Source organism: Zingiber officinale, chromosome 6B (assembly GCF_018446385.1).
Source record: "Zingiber officinale cultivar Zhangliang chromosome 6B, Zo_v1.1, whole genome shotgun sequence".
NCBI classification, from domain to species: domain Eukaryota; kingdom Viridiplantae; phylum Streptophyta; class Magnoliopsida; order Zingiberales; family Zingiberaceae; genus Zingiber; species Zingiber officinale.
The window spans coordinates 41,324,122-41,345,205 of NC_055996.1; the positions used below are offsets into that span (position 1 = coordinate 41,324,122).

General features: G+C 44.2%; 1 protein-coding gene across 1 annotated transcript; it reads right to left on the reverse strand.

Annotated features, from left to right (window-relative positions):
* Nucleotides 1-15,157: 15,157 nt before the first annotated feature.
* LOC121992373 (MDIS1-interacting receptor like kinase 1-like) lies at nucleotides 15,158-18,610 on the reverse strand. Its single transcript, XM_042546692.1, has 2 exons — nucleotides 15,880-18,610; nucleotides 15,158-15,789 (listed from the first exon to the last, which is right to left on the reverse strand). Exons 1-2 carry the CDS (start codon nucleotides 18,533-18,535, stop codon nucleotides 15,371-15,373), a joined length of 3,075 nt encoding a protein of 1,024 aa, XP_042402626.1. The 5' UTR covers nucleotides 18,536-18,610; the 3' UTR covers nucleotides 15,158-15,370.
* Nucleotides 18,611-21,084: the final 2,474 nt, after the last annotated feature.

The following is a 21,084-nucleotide window of genomic DNA, read 5'->3' on the forward strand; positions in this document are numbered from 1 at the left end:
ATGAGAGAGATTAAGTCAAGTTTGACTTGACTTGAGAGGAAGATGAAGAGTCAAGTTTGACTTGACTTTATGCCACCTCATTGGTGAGTTGGCATTAAGTGGACCAATGATGATACTCCACATCATCATGGTTACTTAAGTGAAGTGCCACCTCATGGGAGTTACCAAGAGTTGTGACTCTTGGTATCCCATGGAGGTTACAAACCACTTAATTAGATGAAAAAAGAGTTTCATTTTTGCAAGTGTAACTCTCATTCAAGTGATCTTCCTCCTCCTAAGCTCTCTTCTTGCTCCTTCTCTTCTCTTGGTCGTGGGTTTCAAGCAACGGAGAAGAAAGGAGAGTGAATCTAATCCAAGAAGAAAGGTTAGTAAAAGTCACATAGAGATTTTAGAGGAGTGTGTTCTCTTCTTTTCCTTTCTTCTTCTTCCAATCCTACCCGAGAGCCCTAGAGAGTGCTAGCACACTTGTGGTGCTCTCTTCTCCATCCTTGAGTATTAGAGAACACTTCTTGTTCGTGTGGATATCACTAGAGAGTTGTCTACGTTGACAACTTCGAGATCCGGCGTACCGTTGGACGAGCGGGATTTGCAAGGGCACGCTTCAAAGGTATAAAATATTTTTACTTTGTAGATCTACTGTAGATCATAGTTTGAAACTCGTACTCGTAATTTTGAAATCTATCCTTCGCACGAGATCCAGTGGCATGGGTGATTCGGGGTTTCCGCGACGCGAAAAGCGGTTTTCGCGGCCCGAAAAATCCAACACCACCCTCTCTAGTTTATGAAGGAAAAGAGGAGGTACAGATCCACCTTGCATGACTGAAGGCCACGACTTTTATAGTGTCCGACCTGGAGGCGAGCCAGGAGGAAGAGCTGATCAAATGTCTTCAACAGAACTGCGACGTCTTTTCTTGGTCAACTCACGAGCTACCGAGAGTCTTGCCGAGCATAACGCAGCACGAGCTTCATGTCCGACTGGACACCCGGCCGGTGAAGCAAAGGAAGAGAGACTTCAGTGCTGAACAGAATGTCATCATTCAAGCGGAAGTAGAGAAGCTACTGGAGGCCGGCCACATACGGGAAGTGCAGTTCCCGAACTGGCTTGCAAATGTGGTACTAGTCTCCAAGTCGGGCAACAAATGGAGGGTCTGCATCGACTTCCGGGACCTGAACAAGGCATGCCCGAAGGATTTCTACCCTTTACCCCGGATTGACCAACTAGTAGACTCTACCACCGGGTGCGAGCTGATATGCATGCTGGATGCCTATCAGGGTTACCACCAGGTGCCGCTCGCCCGAGAAGACCAAGAGAAAGTCAGCTTCGTCACTGCGAACGACACTTATTGTTACAACGTGATGTCGTTCGGGCTAAAGAATGCTGGCACAACATATCAGCGGCTGATGAACAAAGTGTTCCGGGGGCAGATCGGGTGCAACTTGGAGGTCTACGTAGACGATATACTCATCAAATCACTTCGAGCGGTAAATCTTTGAAAGGATATAGAGGAAACCTTCCAAACACTAAGGAAGTATGGAGTCAAGCTGAACCCACAAAAGTGTTTGTTCGGAGCAAAAGGTGAGTGTTTCCTAGGATACATCGTCACTGAGCGGGGTATTGAGGCAAACCCTAGCAAGGTGAAAGCACTGCAAGATATGCCGCCCCCCAGAAATCTGAGGGAAGTTCAACGTCTTACCGGTCGGATAACGGCACTATCACGATTCATTTCTAGAACGGCCGACCGGAGCCTCCCTTTCTTCAAGATCCTGCGAAGAGCTACAAAGTTCCAATGGGACGGGGAGTGCGATCAGGCGTTCGAGGAGTTGAAGAGGTACCTGAATTCTTTACTTGTGCTGGCTAAGCCAAACGCAGGCGAATCGCTTCGCATGTACCTGTCCTCCACCGAGCATGCTGTCGGCTCGACATTAGTGAGGGGAAGCGAAGAAGAGCAGCCCGTGTATTTCCTGAGCCACATTTTAAAAGATGCTGAGTCTCGCTACACTGGTCTCGAGAAGTTTGCGTTCGCTTTAGTCCTCACCGCTCGGAGACTTCGCCCTTATTTCTTGGCGCATACAATCATCGTTATGACGAATAGTCCTCTGGGAAGAGTGCTCCTGAATCCAGAGGTGTCCGGGCGGCTCATCAAATGGACGACGGAGCTTAGTGAATTCGACATTCAGTATCAAGCCTGTTCGGCGATTAAGGCGCAGTCCTTGGCAGATTTTGTAACTGAAGTACACAATCCTGAGCCCGAAGCTTTGTGGAAAGTATTTGTGGACGGGTCATCCACTAAGCTCGGTAGCGGAATCAGTATCTTGCTGCTTTCTCCTCAAGAAGAGCGGATGCATCTATCCGTCCATCTGGATTACCGGGCAACAAATAATGAGGTGGAATATGAGACCCTCACAGCTGGCCTACAGGCCGCGCGGCATGTGGGAGTTAGACGGGTGAAACTGTACTCTGACTCCCAACTGGTAAGGACGGGGCACCCACGTCGGCGACGGTCAACGACATGTGGAGGTCAAAGGTCAATAGGGGCGGCCCCAAGGTCCTACCGAGCAGACAGAACATCTGACCAGTCGGCCGGATGTCCTCCAGGCCGATCGGAATATAGCTCGGCCACAGGTCGAGCTTCCGACGCTTAAGGAAAAGGAGCTTATGGGCCGAGCGGACAGGCCGCTCGGTCGAAGCACAGATCACTGAGGTGCGAGCCCATCCGAGCACAGGACCGAGGATCTTCCTGCTCGGTCCAATACATACACATACCCGAGTGCTAGGAGCGCCGAGCGGTAAGACCGCCTGGCCCTGGAACAGACAAGAGACGCAAAAGGACGAAAGGGACAGCTGGTAAACATCATCCTTGAGACGCCTGCCGCCGACAAGCAGCATGGTCGGTGGCCGGACCAGACAGAGTATCGTACGGTGGAAGTTTCCACCGTCACGTCAGGGATATGCTCGGACGATTGCGGAAGGGTGTCAGACATGCTTTTCTGACACACTCATTTGGAGATATGTTTGGGGAAGTGTGCACGCATCGAGAAGCATGCCCGCGCCTCCCCGGGGTCCTATATAATGACCCCCAAACTTCGACGGAGGTATTCAGAATTCTCATCACTGTAGCCACAGTTACTCTGCCTCCTTTCTTCTTCGTTGCCTGACTTGAGCGTCGGAGGGTCGTCGTCGGGAACCCCTTCCCGGCTCGGCTTCTTTGCAGGTTCGCCAGAGATCCACATCACCAGTCGGAGACAGCAGAGAGTGCTACGCCCCCAGTATCCGTCGACTCAGCGCTCGGACAGGATCACTTAGCATGTTAGTAAATTTTGGTTTGTAAGGGTTAGTATGCTATGAATTCAATCATGTTCTTGGTAACTTAATATGATTAGTTCGGAATTTATAAATATGTGTGTGATGGATTTTATGATAATATGCCATGTGTGTTTATGAACTCGTAAACAATTACTATAGGGTTTGGAATTTATGTTTGTGTATGTTATGAGTCTTATGATAAAATGTCATGTGTGCATGGATGTGGTTAAGTAAATAATTAATATGTATGTAGTTTTTTATGGTTTTTGATATTGACTGTATCATATGGATCGTGGTGTAATATTTTGATATATGTTATAAGTTTTCTATATGGATCATATTACATATGTTTGATGGTCGACACATGTTTTATTGGTAACGAGTTTAATTAGGATTTTTAATTGATGTTTAAACAATCAAGCAATTGTTGATTAAGTTAGGAAAATTAATTTAATTAACGATTAATCAATGGAATTAATTCATGAAAATATTGAATGATTGGTAGAATATTTAATGAAATTAACTAAGAGCTAATTAAGCATGTTAATGGTTGATTAATTATCGGATTAGTTTGTTAATAGATAAAATTAATTAATCAATAGATTGAATAATGAGTTAATTGATAGATTAATTAATATGCTAATTAATCCATTAATAATTTGACCGATTAACAGGTTAAATTGATTTAAGTAGATTGATTAAAGTATAAATGAATTAATGGATTAGGTTAATTAATTCAAGGATTGATTAATTGTCTAGTATTCTATAATCTATAAGTTAAATAGGATTTAATCTATTGATTTTAGTTAATTGGTGGCAAAAAAAAAAAAAAAATGAATACGCTCGCCCCCAGTGCCCCCGTCAATTCGTCCCAAGGTTAACACGGAGGAGTTAAATTAATCACGGGTGGCTACTAGCCTTTGGAATAGTGACTAGCACATAAGGGAGACATTTACCTCGATTTTGTCGAGATTCGAACTCTAGACCTCATAAATTGAATAATTTAACGATACTTGATTGATTTTAGTTAATGAATCTAGGTATGGTAGATTAATTTAACGATACTTGATTGATTAAAGGTAATTAAGATTAACTATAAGGTAAGTTGCATTCGATTTAAACATAAATTGATCAATAAGTGATTAGGATTAATTGATTTAAATCCATGAACAGTGAAAGTAATTAAGAGACATGCAATTAATTGTTTGTTACTTGATATGTTTGAATAACTAGCTGACTGATTTATTTGATGTAATTAGATAAATCACCTTAATTGAATAATTGTTGAGCTAACTAGGTTAGTAATCAATTTAATTATGGACTAAGAGCAATTAATGGAAAGGGAAAAGGGTTAGGTTCTCGTCTTTTTATTTATCATCGATTTAATTGCTAACCATCTGATTATTTATAATTAGTTTATTGATTTCGTTAATTGTTAGTCACCTGATTATTGCTAATTAGTTTATTGAATTCGTAATTGATTAAGTAATAAGATAAGGTTACCAATTGATTATTTGATCTTAATGGTTAATCACTACCGATAATATAGACAATAGAACAATTAATGGTATATAATTAATTAATATTTTGATTTATTATTTAATCATATGAGTTACCACTTAATGGGTTGATTTAATTAATGGATTAATAAGGTGATGAACTAATTGATTAGATTGGCCAAATAAATCGTAAAGAATAGAATTAAGATTAGGAAACGGGTAAAGAGTCTGGCTTAGAAGTTATCAGAATTCTTGCCAAATGGAGAGAACGGATAAGGAATTCGGCTTAAGAAGGATCCAGTGAACCTTGCCAAAATAAAAGAGGTTTGGGAATCCGACTTAAGAAGGGTTTGGTGAACCTTATCAAAATAAAAGAGGTATGGAAATCTAGCTTAAGAAGGGTCTAATGAACCTTATCAAAACAAAAGAGGTCTGGGAATCCAGCTTAAGAAGTGTTCGGTGAACCTTACCAAAACAAAAGAAGTTTGGGAATCCAGCTTAAAAAGGGTTCGGTGAACTTTACCAAAACAAAAGAAGTTTGGGAATCCGGCTTAAGAAGGGTTCAGTTAACTTTATCATAGCAGAAGGGTTTGAGAATCCATCTTAAGAAAAAGGGTTCGATGAACTTTACCAAAACAAAAGAAGTTTGGGAATCCGGCTTAAGAAGGGTTTAACTTTATCATAGCAGAAGGGTTTGGGAATCCATCTTAAGAAAGATCCAGTGAACCTTACCAAGGCAGAGGGGTTTGGGAATCCGGTTTAAGAAGGGGTTTGATGAACCTTACCAACCTAGTACTAGAATAAACATTTGGCCAAATGATATGAGGTTAAGGTATAAAGTAGCTACACTTGATGATCTAAATTCATGTAATTTATGAAACTTACAAGTAAAAAATAAAAGATAACGAAGGTTAAAAATTGAATGTTAATTTAAGGTAATTTGGAGGTTCATGAAACTGAAGTAAGAGGTTATTCTCCATTGATATTTAACATGATAAAACCATGTTTATGTTTATGTTATACAAATAGTTAAGATTAAAATTATTTAACATATGTTTCTTTTATGGAAAAATTAAGTTTATGTTTATGTAAGTAGTTAAGGTTAAAACTGTTTAACATATGTTCTAATATGAACATTCATGTTTATGTTTTACGAATGTTTGAGTTTAGGTTTGAGGTTAACATGATTTATTTTAGTACATATGACCAAACATATGTTGTTTAACAAAGTGTTTATGTTTATGTTTATGTTTATGCCATGCAAGTTGTTACTGTTGGTACCCCAAAGTAGTTTTGATGTGATCAAACAAATTAAGTTAGGTCCTGTTGTGTTTAACCCTGTGTCTAAGTGTGTAGGAATTTAGGAGCATAGGATGTCGAGCAAAAGACGCAACTAGCGAGAAGGACGGCACGGGAGAGAGTCAACAGGCTCGGTGCGTCTGAGGAATGAGATGCTGCGGAAGAGTACACTGGTGGACGAGAAGGGAGCGTGCGGTGTTTCTGAGGGACGAGAAGTCGGAGCGTAAGATTGCTCGAGAAGTAAAAAACGCAACTGTCCGAGGGATGAAAAGTTGTGGAAGAGTACGTTGGCGGACGAGAAGGAAGCACGCGACGATTCCGAGGGGCGAGAAGCCAGAGCGGAAGCTTGCTCAAGGAGAAGGACAGAAGTTGGATTCGGGTGAGCCCTATTCTGGATGGTAGAAATCACCCAAGCGAGTGGAGCCGGAACAGGAAACCGGGACCAAAAATCAGCAAAAGCTTATTTCTGGTGCTCGGGGCACCCAGAACCCAATTCTTAGACAAATTCAACGTGGCACTTACCGTTGCGTTGGGGATAAAATATTATCCCATTCCAGGCACCTGAAACCCTTCCAGACACCCCGAGCAAGGCTATATAAACAACCCTGCTCCCAAAAGCTAACAAAAAGAAGAAACATCCAAGCAACACTTGTACACACTTCCTTTTCTATTTAGCTTCATCTTTCTGTGCTTTCATTGCTGTAAAGAAACTTCTTCGCCTGAAGGAGAAATTAGTGCGACTTCACTGCCTTAGATTAACAACCTCCTCGGTTGTAACCAAGTAAACCTGTGTGCCTCTGTCTTTTAGTCTTTTTAGTATTTCTTTTATGCAAGTGTTATTTTAATTAAGTCATTTGAGTTTAATTTTTGGATTCCAAAAATTTCTTGTTAATCTGGTAGGAAGAAATCTATTTTGGATTCCAAAATCATGCTTGTATTAAATTTTTGTTGCAATTGAATTTTTTCCACAAAATTCATTTTGATTTTAATTATTGTTCGAAATAAATTTGATCCCAATTTTTTTTAGAAAGAGGAACTCAATATTCATCTATAAAAAGAATCTCAATTTTTTGTAACATTTAAATTTTGTTATTCACAATTTTCAATTATTCTGCATGAGATATTCCTGCTAACTAAGAGAAAAAAAATTTCTTAAATTTTTTTGAATTATTTATCTAAATATAATTTTTTAATAATTTTTAAAATTATAAATCTTGAAAATATAATTTCTTTTGTCAAAATGCATGCTGTATACATTTTTTTAAAAAAATATTACAAGATTTCCAAACTTGTTTTAAGACTCTCAATTTTGATTTTTTTTTTCCCTTAGACCTACCTGTGTTTAAGATTGATCAAAATTTTTAAGTCATTTTAACCTTATTCAAAATTTTGTTTATTAAGCGACTTAAAAATTCTTGATGAGTTACCCTTAGATCTTTTTTGGTACCCCATTTTTTATATGATCAAAGGAGGAGAAGGGAAGATTTAAGTCTAGGGGGAGGTAGTCTATTTTTCAATTTTTGCACTTTATTGTAAAATTTATTATTTTGACTTTATGTTGGTTTACTCTAACTTAATTTGAGTTACTCATATAAAAAAGGGAGAGATTATTGGTACCTCAAAGTAGTTTTGATGTGATCAAATAAGTTAAGTTAAGTCATGTTATGTTTAACTTTGTGTCTAAGTGTGCAGGAAATTAGGAGCATAGGATGTTAAGCAAAAGACGTAACTAGCGAGAAGGACAGCACGGGAGAGAGCCGACGGGTTCGGTGTGTCTGAGGGAAGAGTGTTGCGGAAGAGTACACCGGCGGACGAGAAGGGAGCATGCAGTGTTTTCGAGGGACTAGAAGCCGGAGCAGAAGATTGCTCGAGGAACAAAATGTTGGTGCGGGTAGCACTAACGGTCTAACCTAAGTTTTGATGAATGACAAATAGGTTAAGTTAGTTTTGTTGTTATCTGACACTTTGATCGAGTGTGCAGGAGAAGTCTAGACAGGTCGACGGGCTGACCGGATGTCTGGCACGAAGTCCAGCTAGGTCGACTGGCTGACCGGATAGCTGGCGAGAAGTCTAAGCGGGTCGACGGGCTGACCGGACGCTTGGCGAGAAGTCCAAGCGGGTCGACGGGCTGACCGGACGCTTGGCGAGAAGTCCAAGTGGGTCGACGGGCTGACCGGACGCTTGGCGAGAAGTCCAGACGGGTCGACGGGCTGACCGGACGTCTGGCAGGTAAGTGAGGTAAGTCACTGGAGGGGAGTGACAGTGAGGATGCGTTCCCGGGAAGGGAACATTAGGCGTCGATCCGGCTTAGATCCATTTCGGATATCTAAGTCGAGATCGTGACTAGATTCCGGTCTCGGAAAGACGGAATCTAAGTCATACTATTTGTGCTAATTCATACCATTATAAAATGTGCTAACAATCTATGTTGTAGGTTATATATTGCCTCGGACTAACTTTGTTTTGCAGGAAAAGGGAGTTTTCTGGAACAAGGTGGTCCGGGCGCCCGGAGGTCCGGGCGCCCGGAAGGTAAATTATATCCAGCCAAGTCGTCGCCACGTGGAGCATCACGGTTTGAGCAACTACGTCACATTCCAGGCGCCCGGAAGGAATCCAGGCGCCTGAATCAACATATAAAAGAAGCCCCAGGCAGGAGCTTCAGACAATCAATCATCAATCTGAGAACTCTTCTACTGCTGGTCCTGCTGCTCTGCTGCGACGCCAACAAAGCTCCGACAAAGTGCTCCTTCGGTTTTTAGTTAATTTCCTTGTCGGCATTACTTTGTTTCATTAGCTTTTCCTGTATTCATCTTGTAATTATATTCGAATTGCTAGTGATTGTCCAACGAAAGTGGTCAAGGACCACGGGCCTTCGAGTAGGAGTCGTCACAGGCTCCGAATGAAGTAAAAACAACTGTGTTCATTTACTTTTCCGCTGCGTATTTTTACTCGATATTTTCGAATCGATATTCACCCCCCCCCCCTCTATCGAAACTAACGGTTCTACACAAAAGACGCAGCTGTCCGAGGAACCAAAAGTTGTGGAAGAGTACGCTAGCAGACGAGAAGGAAGCACACGGTGATTCCGAGGGACGAGAAGTCAGAGTAGAAGCTTGCTCGAGGAGAAGGCCAGAAGTTGAGTTCGGATGAGTCTTATTCCGGATGACAGAAATCACCTAAGTGAGTGGAGCCGGAGTAGGAGACCAGGACCAAAAATCAGTAAAAGCTGATTTCTGGTGCTCGAGGCACCCGGACCAGGTCAGGGCGCCCGGAACCTAATTCTTAGCCAAATTCGACGTGGCACGTACCGTTGCATCGGGGATAAAATATTATCTCATTCCAAGTACCTAGAACCCTTCCAGGCGCCCCCGAGTAGGGCTATATAAACAACCCTACTCCCATAAGCTAATAAAAAAAAGAAACATCCAAGCAACACTTGTATACACTTTCTTTTCTATTTAACTTCATCTTTTTGTGCTTTCATTGTTGTAAAGAGGTCTCTTTACCTGAAGGAGAAATTAGTGCAACTTCACTGTCTTGGATTAACAACATCTTCGGTTGTAACCAAGTAAACCTGTGTGCCTCTGTCTTTTAGTCTTTTTAGTATTTCTTATATGCAAGTGTTATTTTAATTAAGTCATTTGTTCAAGAAAATTTTTTTTTGCTTAATTTGTACAAGGGCCTATTCACCCCCCCTCTAGCCGGTTGCCAAGGGTCCTAACAGTTACAATGTATAATACTGTAATAAAATAATAATAGAATAAGAAGGTTTAATAGACGAATAACCTTAATAGAATTTTTGGAAATTTTTAGAAATTTTTCGGAGCTCGTATGACGTATTTTGAGGGGATAGAACAAAGGAGGTATATTTGAAATATCAATAAAATGGGAGTTGATTGAGAAATAAACCTAGGGTTTAATTAAAATACTTAAGTTTAAGTTTATAAATGTCTCATTTTCCTCACTCGTGCCCTAAAATCCACGTTGCTGACACCTCTTCCCCCTCCCGATCTTTGTCCATCGTCGCCCGCTGGATCACCGATCGCCGGCGTCGATCCGCCCCTCTCCGACCATGAGCGAGAAGTTGACTCTCTCCCAGCCTCCTCGCACTGTCGTTCGACGCCGTGTGACTTGATTCCAGTCAACTTCCTCTTCTGATCTCGCTGATGTCGTCGCCCCTTTCCTGATCGTCGGCCACCGACGACCACAAGGGCCGGATTCCTCTAGCTCAGCTGCGACAGGAGCGACAGCCAACCCTCCCGTGGCCTGTTCGCGCCACTATTGTTTGCCGCCTCGCCGAGCGACTACGCCGCTTGATTGCTGCTTTCGCCTTTGCCTTGGCTCGTCATCACCCTTCTCCGATTTCCTGCAAGCTGGTGCCCTGGTGTTGTCGCTCCTTTCCTCTACCTTGGCTTGTCACCATTGCACCACCGTGGCACACAGACTTCATTCAGGAGGAAGCGTGGATCTAGTCAAGGGGTAAGTTGTTAGCTAAAGGGTTGTGGAGTATAAATTAGGGTTTAATTCTTAGATATGGATGTGTTGCTGGTGAATTGAGATGTTTGAATTGAACAGGGAGATCCATTTCGGCACGGCTGCTTCTAGGTTCTTCACCGAGCTATTGCAGATTCGATTTGGGTAAGTTGTGATAGGATCGAGTAGTGCGATAGAGGGGGGGTGAATATCGCTTCTTTTTAAAACTATTTTTTTCTTTTTAAGTCAGAATCGTGCAGCGGAAAATAAGAAAGGAGACACAATCGTTTACTTCGTTCGGAGCCTAGCTTGACTTCTACTCGAAGGCCCGCGGTCCTTGACCGCACCGATGGGCAAAACACTATAATCCTTCTTTCCAAACTCCTCGGAAAGAAGTGAATCGTACAAGTATAGATATGTAAGATAGTAACACTTCTACTATCTTACAGAATTAAAGTGTAGTACAAAAATAAAGCTATACCGACAATTGCAGAATTTAAGTCGTAGCTCGGTCGGCAATCGGATGAAGTCGCTTGCAAATTTGATGAAGACTTGTAGCATGGACAGATTGCAAACGAGCACAAGAGTTGATTACAAAGTTATTTTAGCCTCTGTCTTCGAGCCTGGTTTTATAGGAGTACCAAGGGTTCGGTCGACCGAACCAGCTTCGATCACCTCCAGCTGGCAATCTGATGCTGGCTCGTAATTGTGCTTTAATTTATCTTCAATGGTTCGGTCGACCGAATCCTTTTATCGGTCGACCGAACAAGGTTTTTCCTTGTTCACTGAAATCTGCCGAGATCACCCTTTAATGTTGATTGGATCGATCGACCGATCCTCTTGTTCGGTCGACAGATCAGCCCTTCTTTCCTTTGCTTGCTGATTCGGTGCTGATGAACTGGCTTGCTGAGTCAACAGGTTCGGTCTACCGATCTTACTTTTCGGTCGACCTATCAAGCTTTGACCGGACTCTGGCTCAGTTCTCATCTGGACTAACTTCTGTGCTGATCTTACTTGGTTCAGTCGACCGGTCCTCTGGTTCGGTCGACCGATCCGCCTAGACCTGCAAAACAGTGTTAGAACAAAAAACACCCTGCAACACAGATGTTAGCATAACAGTATAATAATGCATGAGTAATAAAAGAACAGTAGAACTGTTTTTGATCTCAACTTGGAAACCTTACCGGTTTCTTCAGTTGGATCAGCGACCTAAGGTTGTTCCCTCCGGGAACCCGATCTCACTGTCGCTCCTCCAGTTTGCTTACCTCAACCTACCTGCCAAACTCTGATCCTCCAGATCTAGTTTGGACTTCTCACTCAGCCTTGATCTGCTCCCCAGGACTTTTCCTTTGATCTTCGGTCCTTCAGACCTCTCGATCACACTGCCAAGCTTCGTCTCCCCTCGACCTTCTTGGACTTTCACCTGGGTTCCATGATCTGCTAAGATTTCTCCTGCCTAGCCTCCAACTAGGTCTTTCCCGGTTGAGTAAACATTCTGCACACTCAGTAAACTTGTTAGATCACAACAAGACTTAACTTGAACCTTTGACAACATCAAAACTTAGGTTTGATTCTGGTGCAGCTTGCACCAACAAGTTGTTCTCAATATGAAGTTAGGTATGGATTGGTTACAATATCATAATTAATTATGAAATGGAGATTAGGAGTTAATTTGATTTCTAGGATAAGAATAGTTGATCAATTGGTAATAGATTAATTGATTCATAATGCCTAGTTGATTTAAGACACAGATTAAATGATCTGTTGATTTGAGTGAGTATTGGAGATGAATCATATATAAACCTAATCTAATTAGGTTATAGTATGGTTAAGGTTAATTGGGGGATTAATCCATAATCATGTTTGATTAGAGTTACTCTAATTAGGTGGGAGAGTTATTTAGTTATTTACTTCATATGTAATTATCTAAATTACACTAGGTTTCAAGTCCTGGATCTAGGACGAGCTAGGCACCGTGGGATTTTTCTAATACGAATTCCTTTTCGAGGCGGGTACCTTTAACTTATCTCTTTTGATATTATCATTCTGATATGCGTAATAGGTTATAGCTAGTAGTAATTGTTATGTTTATATTTGCTTGGTATGTCACTACCTGATACGTGTAGTATGCCCATAATGTTATCTGTTATGCATTTATGTTTATGCCTCTTGATTCTTTCCATGTGTACTTATGTTCATAGAAGTAGTGACATACAATGTATTACAGGGTATACGTCTAGCTACTAGATATAAGTGGCATGTGTACCTAGATTTATTATCTGGCATGTGTACCTAGTTTTATTATCTGGCATGTGTACCTAGATTCATTACTTGACATGTATACCTAGATCTTTGTTATGGACTCAGTTTTCCTTTTGGTATATATTATATAGAGGTTGATATTTTCAGAAGTTACATGCTTAGTGCCATGCACCATTTTGCATGATTGCATGCTGAGTGATTGTCGGCTCCTTTATAGTTGAGCACATCACCAGTTACATGATCTGCACACACAATCACTCATGAGTTAGTGGTACATCAGGCAGGGTGTGTGCAGTTTGCTCTGTCAGGGCTCCATTGGTCCGCTCATGGGTAGTGTGACTGCAGCGTGGTAATGGGCAGGAATCCCTCCTCTTGACTATGACACAGGGAGATGAGAGCTTAGGCTCCTCCACTATATTTGGGGTAGGAGGATAGATGTACTCCGACAGCATCTTGTCCACTTGGTCACTCAGGAGTAGTGATGGCAGAGTGCATAGTTGTCATAGCCATACCCACTCGACCTTACCATCGCGTGTGAGGTGGCTGACTGGCGTCAGGGGTGACCATGTCATTTGCATCATATGCATAGATTGCATTTATTGTTTGTGATTGCTGCATTTTGGATGCATTTTGGTGGTTGCATATGATTGACATGCATACAAGAGACATGAGGTATTTAGTCTGATGACCCTTGTATCCAGATAAGAGGTCCTGGTGAGTACAGCATGTTCTGTTGTTCAGTTTTACATTTCCTGTTATTATTCAGAAGACTGTATTGCATGATTATTACTGATAATTATATCTTACTATGCATGTCTAATCGATACCCGCTGAGATCTTGAACTCACTCCGTTGATTTATTCTTATTTCAGGTTGAAGTCGCCTGGAGATCCTGTCCGTCAGTCCCATGTTACATTGAGCGACTTCTTCCGTTCGCTTTATTGGTTTTGGACTTATCCATGTATATGTATCTTTGTATGGAATTTAGCTTTATGTTTTCTTGTATTTGGTTTGATGTTATCGTGTCAAGCCGGGTCGGCTCGCAATTAGTTATTTTGTTCGTTTCATGTTCGTTATTTTGTTATTTTCGTTGTGTAATGTTTCAGCCGTGTAGGTTGTCTATTAACTGTGTGGTTATGTTTACTTTCAGCCGTGTGGGCTGTTTATAAACTGCGTGATTGTGTTTATATCCAGCCGTATGGGTTGATGTTACTTGTGAGTAGCAATGTGACAATATATTTATGCTTTATATGGTCACAGTTACAAGAGAGATGTTGTCCGTTTATCGAGCAAGGACTCCTTTGGGACGTGACATACAAAACTAGACACAATGATAAAATCATGTTTATATCTATGCTATGAAAGAGATTAAATTTACAATTGTTTAACATATGTCTTCCTTTAGAATACATGGTTACATGGATTAATTATTATATATCATGGTTTGAATGTACTGAGTTTTTAGACTCATGATATTAATTGTTGCATGTGTCAGAACAAAAGGGGATAAGATAGTTTTGACGAGTGAGTAAGCTCAGGACGATGACAGTATAATCCAAAAACCTTCTAGTTCATACTTCAGCATTAGTGAGTTGTTTTATCTTCTTTTAGGAGAGTAAATTCTCAACTTTTATGATAAGTATTTGATATCTACTAGTGGTTTACTATTTTGAAATTTTAATGGGTCATTATAATAAATTTGGAAATGATATATGAGTTTTAACAGCTTTCAAGACGCTCGAATAAAAAACAAAAGAGAAAAAAATACTTTACCTATTCAGTAGTAAATTTAGGACGTTTCAATCCATATATTCATCTTTTAATCCTAAAGTTTCCTTTTTTTACCGGCTATTAAAATAAAATCGAGGAATAAAATTGAATAGACCTAATATTACGGGTCGTTCGAACGCACAAGGGTACGTACTCTCCTATCTCTCTTCATTGCACCGTGGCATGTGCGCTTACTGCTTTGCCCCCGCGGGCTGGATCAACCGGTTAAGGCGTGGCATCCTTGCACAATGAATTGTAGGATCGAAGATCCACGGACGCGCACTGGATGAATAATCTGGGCCGGTTGTGTTAAATTCCGGAGACACCACGCTTTACCCGGGCCAGCATTCACCGCTGATTTACCTCTTCCTAGAATTCCTGTGAAACCAAGCCTAGGGGGCCGCTGGACGGCAGGACCCACCTTTTGCACAATGTGCGCTTACTGCTTTAGTAATCTATTTGAATTATCCAAGGTACAATCCTCAGATATACTTCTTTAGTTCATTTTCCTCTAGGAAACAATTGACTATTTAAAAAGGCAAAAGCCCCGTAACAATTGACTGCGTAGATCATATCATTACTAATTCATCTCCAACTCTAAATATCAGTGCAGTTGTTTTGTGCCAAGGATATTCACCTCTGTCCTAACATTTACACATGCAAATTATGTAAAACTAGGTATAAATGAATGTAGGTACAGATGAGAGGAATGAAATATGGATTCCAATGGAACAGCAAATTATTATGCTAGCTGAATCTAGCTCTAGAGATAGTCGGAGTCCAGCGAGGTGGTGAAAACGGGCTTGTCCATGCCGACGACGTTGCAGCTGGCGGCCACCGCGCTGCCGTTGCTCTTCCGGCGCGGCTTAGCCTCGCCGAGCATGATAAGCACGTCGCGCATGGAAGGCCGGTCCTTGGGCGACCTCCCGGTGCAGAGCACTGCGATGCGCAACACCAGCAGCATCTCGTCCCTCACGTGCTCGCACCTCGCCCCCGCAGTGGCGTCGAGCAGCTCTTCTATGCCTTGGTCTCGCCGGAGCTTCTCCTTCACCCACCCCACAATGTCCTGTCCCTCCCCGAACTCAACCTCCACCGGTCGCCTCCCCGTCAGCAGCTCCATCAGAACCACCCCGAAGCTGTAGATGTCGCTCTTCTGGTTCACCTTCAACGTGTACCCGTACTCTGTACCACAATTCGAGCTCAATATTAACCAGATTAACATCGTAACCAATTCATAATCATGCACCAAAAGATTGCTGAACAAATACCTACCTGGAGCAATGTAACCATATGAGCCGGCGACGGCGGAGACGGTCTCGTTCTTGTGCACCATCATACGGGCCAGTCCGAAATCGGCTATCCGGGCCTCCAGGCTGGCGTCCAGTAACACGTTGCTGGATTTGACGTCGCGGTGGATCACCGGCGGGTAGCAGTCATGGTGGAGATAGGCAAGGCCATGGGCGATCCCTACTGCCACGTTGTACCTGGACACCCAGTCCACCAGCACTCGTTGCTGATGCTGCTGCTGATGCTGCTTCCCGTGCAAGGCTTCCCACAGGCTGCCGTTCGGCATGTACTCGTATAAAATCATCATCTCCCGGTCGTTGCGCACGTACCCAAGCATCCTCACAATGTTCCGGTGCCGCAGCCGCCCCAGTAGGCTCACCTCTGTCACCAGGTCCCCTGCCTCCGCCTGCCATAGCTTCTTCACCGCCAACACGCCGTGGTGGCGTGGGAGCTCAGCTTTGTAGACCACCCCCATCGCGCCCATGCCTATCACGTTGCATTCCTTTACACACGCAAGCACGTCGGCGCTCGTGAAGTTGACCCGCTGGAACGGCGTCAACCGCCATGGCCACGACCCCCCGAATTCCTCATCGAACTGGTTGTCGGCGCAGCATAATCCGTCGGCGAGCCACCGCTTGTAGAGCTTTCGTGCGCCAAAGACGGCTATGCCAATCGACAGCACCGCCGTTATTCCTACCACCCATCCAGCCGCAATGTGCTTGATGTGAAGCGCTGTTGACTTCGCCGCTGACTCTTGGGGCAAATTCGACCCGCCGCAAGGTCGGAGCACGCCGCCACAGAGACCAGGATTGCCGGCGAGATCGTCCGGGTTTATGGTTCGCAAAAGGCCGTTGGACGGCACCTCACCAGAGAGATTGTTGTTAGCCAAATTGAGCATCTCTAGCGCCAGTGAGCTTCCAAAGTTGTCTGGGATCGGCCCAGTTAGAAAATTGTTGGACAAATCGAGAATGGACAGAGTCGGGATCATGGCCAGCGACGATGGGATACCGCCGGAGAGCTGGTTATTCCTCAGGCTCAGCGACACGAGGCGCTCGCAGGAGGCGAGGCTGCTGGGGATGCTCCCAAAGAGGCGGTTAGTGGAGAGGTCGAGTGCTGAGAGCGAAGCGCAGTCCTGGATCTCGCCTGGTATTTCTCCGGCGAGCTCATTGTCGGCAGCCGAGAAGCTTTGAAGCGTCGGCATGGAGAGTATCGTCGGGGGCAGCGTCGAGGAGAGACGGTTATGGGAGAGATCGATGAAGCTGAGCGAGGTCGAGAGGGAGAGATCATCGGGTATCTCGCCGCAGAGATCGTTGCCAGCCAATTCCAGGCGTTGGAGCCTCGGGAGGCCACCGAGGCCACCCGGGATCGTGCCGTTGAGCTGGTTGTTATGCATCCGGACGCGGACGAGCGGGAGGCACGTTGATAGACCTGTCGGTATCGGCCCTGACAAGGCGTTGTTAAACAGGATTAGCTTGGTGAGGTTTCCTCCATCGCACAAACCGGCGGGGATCTCCCCCGTGAGCGAGTTGGACGATACGTCTAGCCACTGGAGCGGCGAGTTATGACCCAGGTCGGCCGGCAAAGAGCCGACGAGAGAGTTGTTCCACAACTCCAGCACCTCCAGCTGCGGCAATTCGCCGATTCCGGCTGGCACCAGGCCTTTCAGCTTGTTGCACATAAGATTGATAAGCTGGAGATTGGCCAGCTGCGACAACTCCGGAGGGATAGTTCCGGATATCAAGTTATCGGATAGATCGAGCAATTGTAGTGTTGAAATGTTGCCAATTTCGCTCGGTATCTCGCCGCCAATATTGTTCTTGTACAGGTAGACGGTGGTGAGGAATTGAAGCTTTCCGAGCACGCCAGGAATGGGACCGTGCAGGTTTCCGATCGCCATGTCGAGGTACTGGAGCTTAGTCAGGTTGCCGAACTCGGCAGGAATCGGTCCCTCCAGCTCGTTGTAGCCGACTATGAGCGTCTCCAATGAGGCGAGCTGGCCGAGCTCGGCGGGGAGTCTTCCGGTGAGGTTGTTTCCGGAAACGCCTAAAAACTTCAGCTTTTGCAAACTCTTGTACGCCGGTGGTACCGACCCGGAGAAGAAATTCCCCCGGAGATCCAGCGTCTCTAGTGACGTGGCATTGCTGATCTCGTGGGGGAGCGGCCCTTCGAAGTTGTTCCCCGACGCATTGAGGCTCAACAGACTCGGGCACGCGCCGAGGTCGGCCGGGAAGTGCCCGACAAAGTCGTTGTCGCTGACGTCGAACTCCTGGAGCACAGTGAGGTTGGACAAGGCCGCCGGGAGGGAGGAAGAGAAAGAATTGCCACAGAGGTTGAGGCGGGCCAAGGCGTGAAGGCGACGTATGTCGTCGGAGATTATGCCGCTCAAGTTGCGGCGCGACAGGTCGAGGCCGTCAACCAAGCCCGCCGAGTTGCAATGCACGCCCGTCCAGTTGCAATAAGGCGAACCGGCTGCCTCGGCCGGCAATTTCCAATCTTGGAGAACTTTCAACGGATCATCGAGCTGCGATTTGATCGAAAGCAGCGCGGCCATATTCTCGCCCTCCTCATCGGCACTAACTACGACAGAAATCCATAAGGAGAAGAACAGCCAGAAGAAAATCAAATGCATCCTTCTGGTCATTTTTAACTCCTCCTCCTCCCTTCGTCTTCTCCTGCTTAACTCTGGATCATCATGTTTTTCTGTTCTTGCTTCTGCTTCTGTGGAGCAACACGGCAAACAAACAGGACTTATACTCAGAGCAGATGATTGGTAGGCGTAAGAGAGAGAAGAGGTGGATTAACAACTAATTTAATTGCTCGATTATAATTAACAGTGATTGCATAATTATGAACCGATTGGCTCGTGGGATCTCGGGATTAGCAGAGAGCTGGTAATCGAAATGCAGATGCTCGCTTGGAGCCTTTAGACATGGGCTGGAAAGTCTTTGGATTATCCAAAACATACTCCGACATAATACATAGAAGAAATGTGTGTGTATAATGATTAAAGCACATTGAGACAAATCAAAAGAGTGAGAGGGAGGAACACAAGTGCGAGAAAGAAAGTGTAGTTTAACCTAGCAAAAACAATAATGGATGATTTGAAAAATATATGAGATAAGATATCATTTTGGAGAACCTACAGAAATATAAACTCACTCGCCATTAGAGCATGAACACATTTCTTCTTCTCCTCATGTGTTTCAGAGTCAACTACAGTGACCATTGCCCACAACCACAATAAAGTCAGCTCGACTGATTCTAATAAGTTAACTATTACATCTTAATTAGCCATCACCTGTGTACTCCTAATACTCGATTTGGCTTTCCCTGTAGGTGAGTGAGGCAGTAAATTGAGACTACTGATGAACTTAACACCACTTATTAACTTATTCATTGGATAGTTTCTGTGGAATCTGGCCATGTTATTGTTGTACTGGAATGAGAAAGAAGCCAACTCAGCTCCATTATAGACTCGAGGGAAAGGTAGGTGCAATTTGGGCATAGTGGGCATGGGTAAGGGCTGGGCACCGAATGCAATGATAGAGAGGGAGGCGGCCACCAAATGGGAGCACCTCCAACTCACACCTGCACTCTGCCCACATGAACACATGGTCACAGCTCATTCTTTATTCGACTGCATTTGCATTTATTTAATGGAGAAGAGAAAGATGGAGGGAGGCATGTGAAGGGCTCTCTGTCCTGCTTCAGGAATTCTATTGCCATGGGAAACAGAAATCTTATTCTACCAATCTTTTTATTGTTTATTTTTTAATAATTTAAATTTTAAGAATTCGCCTAATTAATACGGAGATAGATCATTTTTTTCTCTTGATTTGTCCATACACATTCAAAACTTGACTAAGATGATCTCATCTAAAAGTGGTAGAGAGAACTACCGATGTGGCATGAAAGTCGACAAAGCTGAAGAACTCCAAGAATCACCTAGCTGAGGAACTCCAGAAATCGCTTGCAGAGAGTAGTAAAGGAAGGAGTAAGGAGTGAAATTGTCAACAAGTGAGCCAAAAGGGTCCCTGGCAAGTCAGAAAATAGCGATGGCACAAAAATTTTTTTAAAAAAAAGTAAGAGCAAGAGTGGGTGGATGTACACGCGTACCTGCACCAATAGAGAAAGACCCTATTTTATAATGCCCTTTACAATTCCCGCATTTAATAAGGCATTATCTTCCTATCGGCATTGTATCCGAAAGTCACATCATAGGTATGGGGATAGTAAGCTGTGTATCGATCTTCTTCTGACTTTCTGACAAGCTCACGTGTTGTATTAATGGTGAGATAGGGTCACAAGCTGGGAGACCTATTGGGATATTAAATAGAAGATGGACTCTCTATAGAGAGTCCACTCTTTTATGAGGCCTAAATGTGATGAAATGATATTCTCAGAGGAGGACATAGAGTTTCAAGGAAGACCCAGCAAGCTAACATGGGATCTTTTACTGCCAGTGCGATCAGTAGAGAGCTGATCAGGAGAGAATAGTGAGCAGAGTCTCGTACGGGTCTAGTAGAACCAATAGTGGGGCCTATAGAGAACTTGTCCGATCGACGGAACCAATCGAGAAAAGACAGGGAGCATAGCCCCGTGCGGGTCCGGCAAAGCCAGGAGTAGGCCCATAGAGAGCATGTCTAATCGGCAAAAACGGTCAAGAGAAGATGGGGAGAAGAGCCCCGTGCGGCTTCGGCAGAGCCGGAAGTGGGCCCTTAGAGAGCATCTCCGATCAGCAGAATCGATCAGGAGAAGACGGGGAGCAAAGCCCCGTGCGAGTCCAGTAGAGCCGGGAGTGGGGCCTTTAGAGAGCATGTCCGATCGGCGGAGCCTATTAGGAGAAGACGAGGAGTAGATCCTGTCCAATCAGTAGAACCAATTGGCAAAAGACGGGGAGTAAAGCCCCGTGTAGGTCCGGCAGGGCTAGGAGTGGGGTCATTAGAGAACCTGTTCGATTGGCGAAATCAATCGGGAGAAGATGGGGAGCAAAGCCCCATGCAGGTCCGGTAGAGCCAGGAGTGGGACCCTTAGAGAGCATGTCTGGTTGGTAGAACTAATTGAGAGAAGACGGGGAGCAGAACCCCATGCGAGTCCTTCAAAGCCGAGAGTGGGGCCCTTAGAGAGTCTGTTCGATCGGCGGAACCGATCGGGAGAAGGAGGCCCTGCTAGGCCAGCTACTCGGCTTTT